This window comes from Ovis canadensis, chromosome 15 (assembly GCF_042477335.2).
Source record: "Ovis canadensis isolate MfBH-ARS-UI-01 breed Bighorn chromosome 15, ARS-UI_OviCan_v2, whole genome shotgun sequence".
In the NCBI taxonomy this organism is placed as follows: domain Eukaryota; kingdom Metazoa; phylum Chordata; class Mammalia; order Artiodactyla; family Bovidae; genus Ovis; species Ovis canadensis.
Genome location: NC_091259.1, coordinates 45788472 through 45798304, shown reverse-complemented (window position 1 = coordinate 45798304; position 9833 = coordinate 45788472). Strand labels below are relative to the sequence as shown.

General features: G+C 39.2%; 1 protein-coding gene across 5 annotated transcripts in view; it reads right to left on the bottom strand.

Annotated features, from left to right (window-relative positions):
- Nucleotides 1-1690: 1690 nt before the first annotated feature.
- Nucleotides 1691-9833, bottom strand: part of CYP2R1 (cytochrome P450 family 2 subfamily R member 1) — a 28520-nt gene continuing 20377 nt past the window's right edge. For all 5 annotated transcript variants that reach the window (XM_069554313.1, XM_069554312.1, XM_069554314.1 and 2 more), the window contains 3 exons: nt 7335-7967; nt 5441-5770; nt 1691-3169 (listed from right to left, as the gene is read on the bottom strand). In XM_069554313.1, coding sequence (XP_069410414.1) covers nt 2994-3169; nt 5441-5770; nt 7335-7967 — 1139 coding nt within the window. In that variant the 3' untranslated portion in view covers nt 1691-2993. The remainder of the gene's footprint in view (nt 3170-5440; nt 5771-7334; nt 7968-9833) is intronic.

Sequence of the window (9833 nt, the reverse complement as noted above, 5' to 3'; positions counted from 1 at the left end):
CCATTTACTTTGGTACTCTTAAATTTATTCACACATTTACTACTTGATTTGTCAAATTATATCCTTTGACTTCTATTATACATGAAGCAATGAGATTTATTCTACTTTCCACCTTTTTTTCTCATTTATTTTTGTTAGATACATTATTTCCACACTGTCAGAGTATAAACTTTTACATATTATTTTGTTGCACTTATTCCAGTCTTTGTCTTAGTCTTAGCACTATAGTTAAATATATTCGATTCTTAACACTAGCCCCCCTTTGCTGATGTTTCCCCAGTCATCACTTGGTTGACTGAAATTTGCCCTCCCAACCTGATTAATCATTTGGGTTATGTAGAACTTTAGGTCCAAAATCAGACCAAATTAAGGGGCTGCCAATCAACAGCTCCAATCCCTATGTAGGAGCACCACTAGCTCCCAGACATAGTACTCAATTTATTTAGACATTTACTTTAGCACTGGGAGCACATTCTATAGCTGCACAAACAAGAAGGGAAAGCAGGGTGGGGACAGAAGCATCAACGTGATTTATTTCCACTCTTGCGGTCCTTACGTACTACTCTCCTTGGCCACTTGCTTTTTCCATAATCAGCTGTGAAGAATGAGCTCCTATCTCTACCTCAGGCTTTGTCTAAGCATGGTCATATCTGTGGTTCTTTCAATATTATCCTATTTACATCCCATCTTTTAGAACCTGGAAGTAGCTGATTCACTAATATATCCCTCCAACTCCATCATCAATGCCTTTATCCCTTTTTTTATCCTTATGGTTATTTCAGTGGCATTTGTAAAGAAATAAGTATGCTCAGTTGCCATCTTGAACCATAAGTGAATTCTAACATTTTAAGTTAGTAGCTCACCACTGACTGATCAGAGAGAAGGCATTCTCACTATAGTAGATCGATAGTCTGTTACTATGTAGTTCCAAAAAAGAAATATTGTCCATTATGGATTACTTACTAAATTCATGTTAATTTATATTTTTCTAAAATTGCAGTATTTTATTTTTACCAGTTAACTGGCTGAAAATAGTCAAGAGTTAACAGTATGAAAACAACTTTATGAACTGTAAGTTCAGTTCAGTTACTCATATGAACTATAAAGCATAATATAAATTATTGGGTGTGAGTAAAAAGAATTAAGAGATGGTCTAATGACCTTGGTCTGATGACCAAGAATGTGCATCTTACAAAGAAGCCCCTTCATCCCTCTTCAAAAGAGAATGTATAAAAAGAAGCACCTGGTACGGAGCTACAGTTCTTACCTCATGGATATGAAATGCCCAGAATGCTGTTAAGATCACCACCATTGTTAGCCATGTGCTAACTAGGACTCTGGCACAGTCAGCAAGACTCCGTCACCCACAGCAGGAAAAACAAGGCTTACAAAAGGATGTTCCTTCAGATGGAAGCACTAAAAGGATGAATGAGGAACCATCCCAATAAACAGTTTGGATTAAAAAAGTACATGGATGAGGGTGAAAGAGGGTCATGCTTTTCATTTCCCTGTCTGAATGCCTACTTCCTTGGCCATAAAATGAGCACATCAAGTGAGATTAGACCTCTTCTAACATTAACAAGTTGTGAATCTACATATTTAAATAATTTTCATCAGGTTTGCATTAACTTGACTAGGGAAAAATACAACATTTCCTTAGATGCAAGGTAAAGAAAATAAATAGCATATATATATATATCTCATATTTTATTAATCTAACCATTTGTTACTGGGCACTTGGGTTGCTTCCATATTCACAAGATAGGTTTTCTTGTTTTTGTTTTTTTGGCCATGTATCACATGGGATCTTGGTTCCCTGACCAGGGATCGAACCTGTGTTCCTTGCATTGGAACCACAGAGTCTTAACCAATGGACTGACAGGGAAGTCCCAAGACATAGTTTTAATGGGTGGACACATAGCTTAGTTAGGACCTATGGGACACAAAGAACAGTTTTAAGGGAACATCTGAAAAGCTCTCTTACTCTCCCAAAAATAATCCAAGCTCAGTATCTTGAAAAGACATGGGCAAAGAACATGTACTTCCATAAGCCAGCCTTAAGATAAAGCTAGTATCATCTGGAAAGGAAACTTGAGGGATGTGAAGAAACAGGATCTTTATTATACCACGAAGCATCTAGGTCATGCTACCTGTCATTTTTAAACACATTTTTATATATCATTATCAATATCATATCATTCTTACATATCATAGGGACTCTTCATATGTAGGAAGAATGATACGACTCTTATGAATCTATAGTAGGAAGACTTGAAAGTATTAGGTTTTATATTAAATATACTGTATAAATATATATTCTGTCATCTATCACTGCATCTAATAAAATACCTCTGTAGTCCAAACTCACTTATTTGGGTTCAAATTTCTTTAGTCCGCTATGAAACCAGACTGGACTGTGTGGTAACATAATCTGTTAATGACAATACCTGATTAGGAAGGAGCTGGCACTGGCATTTGAAGCAAATAGATCAGAAAGGAGCAAGCTGGAGTCAAGAATGGATGACAGGTACCTGGTGCTCAATAAGAGGTTAAAATGTCAGGACATTGATGGCCCTTCTTAGTACCTTAAGCAAGACTGCCATTTGTACCTCTGTTTTCCTCAGATAATTCTACCTTATAAGTCATAAGACTTATAAGGAAATAGCTAATGCATATTATTGAGCTTCCCTTGTAGCTCAGTCGGTAATGAATTTGCCTGCAGTGCAGGAGACCCAGGTTCGATCCCTGGCTTGGTCCTTGCCTGGAAAATCTCATGGACAGAGGAGCCTGGTGGGCTGAGGTCCATGGGGTCGCAAAGAGTTGGGCACGACTGAGCGACTAACACTAATGCACATTTTTATGGTAGTACTGTTTTTAAAGAAACATCTCTGTTCATTTGGCTTTATGATGCTGTGATTTCTGTGCAAACACAGGAATTAAATAAGGTTTGGGGTTGAGGCAAACAGCTTGTTCCACAAAACATCTGTGTACTTTCAGCGTCTTTCTGCACAGATGAGGTAGGGCTGGGGTTGCAATGTCATGCCTAACCTGGGTTTCAGATTTGGAACCAGTTCATGTGGAAAATGCAAATGAAACCTCTGAAGCAATGTTGTGAAAAACAGGAACATTTCCATCCGAGCCAGCTGTTCTCCAAGACAATGTCTTCTCCCTAAACAGAAAGCAGGCATAATAGTTTTTTTAAATTATTTACCAAAATTTATGTTTAATATATATCTTTTGGGAACTCTGGTATTTAAAGAATGTTAGAGGAAGTTAAGTGGGCCTTAAGAAGCATCACTATGAACAAAGCTAGTGGAGGCGATGGAACTCCAGTTGAGCTATTTCAAATCCTAAAAGATGATGCTGTGAAAGTGCTGCACTCAATATGTCAGCAAATTTGGAAAACTCTGCTCAAACTACCACACAATTGCACTCATCTCACACACTAGTAAAATAATGCTCAAAATTCTCCAAGCCAGGCTTCAGCAATACGTGAACCATGAACTTCCAGACGTTCAAGCTGGTTTTAGAAAAGGCAGAGGAACCAGAGATCAAATTGCCAATATCCACTGCATCATCAAAAAGGCAAGAGAGTTAAACAAAAACATCTATTTCTGCGTTCTTGACTATGCCAAAGCCTTTGACTGTGTGGATCACAATAAACTGTGGAAAATTCTGAAAGAGATGAGAATACCAGACCACCTGAGCTGCCTCTTGAGAAATCTGTATGCAGGTCAGGAAGCAACAGTTAGAACTGGACATGGAACAACAGACTGGTTCCAAATAGGAAAAGGAGTACGTCAAGGCTGTATACTGTCACCCTGCTTATTTAACTTATATGCAGAGTACATCATAAGAAATGCTTGGCTGGATGAAGCACAAGCTGCAATCAAGATTGCCGGGAGAAATATCAATAACCTCAGATATTCAGATGACACCACCTTTATGGCAGAAAGCAAAGAACTAAAGAGCTTTTTGATGAAAGTGAAAGAGGAGAGTAAAAAGTTGGCTTAAAGCTCAACATTCAGAAAACTAACATCATGGCATCTGGTCCCACCACTTCATGGCAAATAGATGGAGAAACAGTGGAAACAGTGCTGACTTTGTTTTTTGGGGCTCCAAAATCACTGCAGATGGTGACTGCAGCCATGAAATTAAAAGACGCTTACTCCTTGGCAAGCAACTTATGACCAGCCTAGACAGTATATTAAAAAGCAGAGACATCACTTTGCCAACAAACGTCCGTCTAGTCAAAGCTACGGTTTTCCCAACAGTCGTGCACAGATGTGAGAGTTGGACTACAAAGAAAGCTGAGGGCCGAAGAATTGATAATTTTGAACTGTGGTATTGGAAAAGACTATTGAGAGTCCCTTGGACTGCAAGGAGATCCAACCAGTCCATCCTAAAGAAGATTAGTCCTGAGTGTTCATTAGAAGAACTGATGTTGAAGCTGAAACTCCAATACTTTGGCCACCTGATGGGACGAGCTGACTCATTGAAAAAGACCCTGATGCTGGGAAAGATTGAAGGTGGGAGGAGAAGGAGATGACAGAGGATGAGATGGTTAGATGGCATCACAGACTCAATGGACATGAGTCTGGGTAAACTCCAGGAGTTGGTGATGGACAGAGAGGCCTGGTGTGCTGTGGTCCATGAGGTCGCAAAGAGTTGGACACGACTGAGAGAGTGAACTGAACTGAGAGGAAGTTATGTTTATTAAAGGATTTTCTTAAGCCCCAAAGAATAGAAATGGGCCCTAGCATTTCAGCTCCCAGGGCCCGTTTTTTGCCTTCTTTTGTCAGGTCATGTACTTTTGTAAGCTCATTAGTTCCCTTCTCTGCTTCCTTTGCAACGGAGCCTGAGATATGCCATGAAAGATCTAAGGTGTGACACTTAGTTCTACTGACCTGGGAGAAGTTCATTTCATTTCAAATGACTGTATGTTACCCTTCCCCAATGAAAAGATTTCTCCAAGCCATCTTCCATGGGTCTTATGATCTGTGTACTTTTTCACAGGAGACACAATATTTTTGGAGATAAGGTATAATAATTAAAAGTCAGGAGAGCTAGATTCCAGTTTCACTTTAAATTATGATGCCATTCCTGCCTCTGGGTCTCAGTTTCTCAAAATGCCTATTACTGACTTCCAGCTCTACAAATTTTTGATTACAAGTCAAAATTCACAAGCAAGAGAGTTTCAATAAAAGCCAGAGCTTCTCATCAGTTACTTTCTAGCTGCTAAATTATGCCTTGTTTATTTTGAGTAGAAACAGGTGTTAATGACATATAATTAAACCATTCTCTCCTGTAAGAGTCAATGCTGTTTTCAGAGTTGGGATATTAATTCTACAACAGAATGCTTCAGATTAAGATGTTATACATAATGAATCATCACTATACTTTGTTCTAAAGTTAAGCCCCTGTGAAAAAGCTCTCTTACCTAGGGAAAAGGGAATCAAAGCTTCCTTCTTGGCAAAATATCCACTGCTGTCCAGAAATCGCTCTGGATAGAATATTTCTGGGTCTCTCCAATACTTTTCATCAAAGTGTACAGAATAAAGATTTGTGATTACTGTTGTGCCTTTAGGAATGGAATAACCACGTACAACTGCATCCTCCGAGGTTGCATGGAAAATCCCTAATGGCACTATGTTACAGAATCTTAAAACCTCATGTAAAACTGCCTCGGTATAAGGCATTTTGCACTTGTCATCCCAAGAAGGCTTCCCACTGGGTCCTATAATTAAATCAATCTCTTTCTGAACTTGTCCTGTAAGAGAAAAAGTGTTCCCATTATTATGCAATTCTTAAATTATACCTAAAGTAAACTCTCTTTAGCATAAAACAAAAGATAACCAGCCAACATGGTATGGGTATAATTCAGATTCAGATTTTTCATTATCTGGGAGTTCTACTTAAATACATGCCACATATCTTATACAACCAGTACCTAAGACTCCAAGTAACTGTGTTGTGAAACACACATGGGTAATAAAAATAAAAATTAAACAAATCTAGAATTAGAATAACATTATTCTCATCAAGGAAAAGAATGAAGCATTAGAAACTTCAATTTAAAAAAAATCAGGGCTGGTAATGTTCATTGCAGCACTATTTACAATAGCTAAGACATGGAAATAACCCAAATATCCATCAGCAGATAAATGGATAAAGTTGTGATATATATATATACAATGGAATATTACTCAGTGAATAAAAGGAACATATTTGAGTCTGTTCTAATGAGGTTGATGAACCTAGAGCCTATTATACAGAGTGAGGTAAGTCTGAAATAGAAAAACAAATATTGTATATTAATGCATATATTTGGAATCTAGAAAGATGATACTGATGAACCTATGTGAAGGGCAGCAATGGGGACTCAGGGGCTTCCCTGGCGCTCAGACAGTAAAGAATCTGCCTGCAAGGCAGGAGACCTGGGTTGATCCCTGGGTTGGGAAGATCCCCTGGAGAAGGGAATGGCTACCCACTCCAGTATTCTGGCCTGGTCAATTCCACGGACAGAGGAGCCTAGTGGGCTATATAAAGTCCATGGGGTCACAAAGAGTTGGGCACAACTGAGTGACTTTCACTTTCAATGGAGACTCAGACATGGAAAACAGACTTGTGGGCATGGGGTTGGGGGCAAGGAGAGGGTGGGACAAATGGAGAGTAGTATGGAAACATATAGACTACCACATGTAAATGGTCAGTGGGAATTCAAATCTGGGCTCTGTAAAAACCTAGAGAGGTGGGCTGGGGTGGTAGGTGGAGGGAGGTTCAAGAGGCAGGGGACATATGTATACCTATGGTTGATTCATGTTGGTGTATGGCAGAAACCAACACAATATTGTAAAACAATCATCCTTCAACTAAAAATAAATAATAATTTTTAAAAAGCCAGGGTTGGGACTTTCCTGGTAGGTCAGCTATAAAGACTACATGCTTCCACTGCAGAGGGCATGGGTTCAATCCTTGGTTGGGGAACTAAGATTCTGCATGCTGCATGGTATAACCAAAACCAAACCAAACCAAACAAACAAACAAAAAATCCCAAAAAACTAGGGTTCAGGTTCCTGCTTAGAACTAGAAGGAAGTGGGCAAATCAATCACTTAGCCTTTTCCCTCATTTATAATACAGGTATTGTAAGACTTATATCTGAGGTTTTTATATGAATTAACAGTTTTAAAAACCTTATAGCTATTCAGTACTTCTCTTTTTGGATAGCATAGGAGGAGTTCCTAACTAAAATGCTTTGTATACAGCCAAAGACTGTAAAACATGTGTGAGCCCTAAATGTAAGCACAGATCTTAAGATCATGAGAATCCTCACCTTGAATGTTAGGATAAAGGGCCATGAAAAGAACTGCCCACCGTAGCACATTAGTTGTAGTTTCAGTTCCAGCAATGATGAGTTCACCCACAGAGAAAATTAGGTTTTCTTTGGAGAAAGTAGATGATGGGTCATTTTTACTTCTTTCCATCTCATCTAAATAAGCATCAACAAAATGCTGAGGTAACTGCGGTTTTCTGTTGATGGAAGCTTTTTCAATAAGCCTAGAGAGAAAGTCATAGACCACAGCTGCATTTCTAAACAATTGTTGATGTTTTCCAAAAGGTAAGATGCCAATCCATGGAAAGGCATTATAGAGGAAGACTGTGGCGCTGGCAGCTAGTTCCACATTTTCACTAAATAACTCAATCATGTGCTGAAAATCAGTGTCTTCATAAGTGAATCGTTCTCCAAAAATGACCAGATTGGTTATGTTTGAAACAGCATTTGTTACTAATTGTTTTAAGTCAAAAGGGCTACCATTGTATGTTTCAACAGCATCAATGAAAAATTTGGTTTCTTCTAAGATTTTAGATTCAAAAGATTTCTGGCCATATCCAAAACAGCGAAAGCTATTTACAGCTAATTTTCTGTGATCAATCCATCCTTGGCCATATCTGGAATTCAGTAAGCCTAAAAAAAAAAATAAAAGGGATGGTTAGTAATTTTTCTCCCAATTATCTTTTCATAAAACTATTAAAAATTTTTATTAGTCCTACATCCCTGTATCTAACAGTTAAAAATGCTATGGTGGCAGAGTAGGGTTGGGGAAGAGATGGTTATTCATTCTTCTTCAAATTTTCTATACAACTACAACTAGACCCAGCAGTCAAGCCCTATTCTTTACTCCTGAGTACCCATGGAATACTATAAACAGATAAACTTATCTATACTTCCCTGAGGACAGGCACAAAAGACCTATAATCTCCATCAAAAGAAACTGAACTATGTTGTGTAATTCAACCTGGGTGAAGTAAGCACAGATCACTTTATTATTCAACTTCTACTACAAGCCTATTTTATAAAAGACAAATGACTGTGTGTCCTATCGGCAATTTTTTATTCTGGAATAAACACATACTTGAAAAATTACCCTTCTAGAATTAGAAATTTTCTGCTTTAAGAGACTGCTGCTGCTGCTGCTGTTGCTGAGTTGCTTCAGTCATGTCCGACTCCATGCGACCCCATAGACGGCAGCCCACCAGGCTTCCCCGTCCCTGGGATTCTCCAGGCAAGAACACTGGAGTGGGTTGCCATTTTCTTCTCCAATGGATGCAAGTGAAAAGTGAAAGTGAAGTCACTCAGTCGTGTCCGACTCTTAGCAACCCCATGGACTGCAGCCCACCAGGCTCCTCCGTCCATGGGATTTTCCAGGCAAGAGTACTGGAGGGGGGTGCCATTGCCTTCTCTGCTTTAAGAGACTAGATTTTAGAATACAAATCACTCCCATGAAAGGTATATGTAACCTGATAATATAACTGGCAGAGGGAAGGATGGCCTGAATGAGGTAGTGGAAATACTCAACCCAAAAAGAGGTGCTAAGAACTGAATGTGCTGCCAATTCCCAGTGTGATGGTATCAGGCGGTGGGGCCTTTGGGAAGTAATTAGGTCATGAGCCCTCATGAATGAGTTTGTTGTTGTTGTTGTTTATTCGCTAAGTCATGTCAGACTCTTTTTGACCCCATGGACTGTAGCCTGCCAGGCTTCTCTGCCCATGGGATTTTCCCAGCAAGAATATGGGAGTGGGTAATTTCCTTCTCCAGGGGATCTTTCTGACTGAGGGATCGAACTGGTGTCTCCTGCACTGGCAGGTGGATTCTTTACCACTGTGCCTCCAGGGAAGCCCAATTAGGTCATGAGCTCTCATGAATGAGCTCAGTGCCCTTATAAGAAGGGATGTGGGTGGAGATAATGGCCCTTGTTCTTTTGAGGATACAGGGAGAAGATAGCAGTCTACAGTCCATAGGAAGCAGGCTCTTTCTAGACACTGTTCTGCTAGCACCTTGATCTTGAACTCCCTGGCCTCCAGATCTGTGACAATAAATGTTTATTGTTTAAGCCACTCATCCTCTCTATTTTTGTTATAGCAGCCCAAACTAAGAAGACAAACATGAAACTCAAACTTCTAATGTTGATATTACTTGCCTTGAAATTTCAGAGTCTCCACAGAACACTCTGCTGTTCTGAAATGTGTACTATGAAATATTTTCCTCTTAGAACAACTATCAAGAGAAAAAATATCCTCGGCACATATATTTATGTAACATGTAGTTCACTTGGAATTTCATTTATAATTGGTACATAGGTCTACCTATCACAAAAAATGTCATGTTCTCTAGTCTACCTGAGGTGCCTATGTAATTCACATTTCAACAACTTTTGTGCAACAGCTGTTGCACAAAATTTGGAACTTAGACAGAGGATGAGATGGCTGGATGACATCACTGACTCAATGGACATGAGTTTGAGTAAACTCCGGGAGTTGGTGATGGACAGGG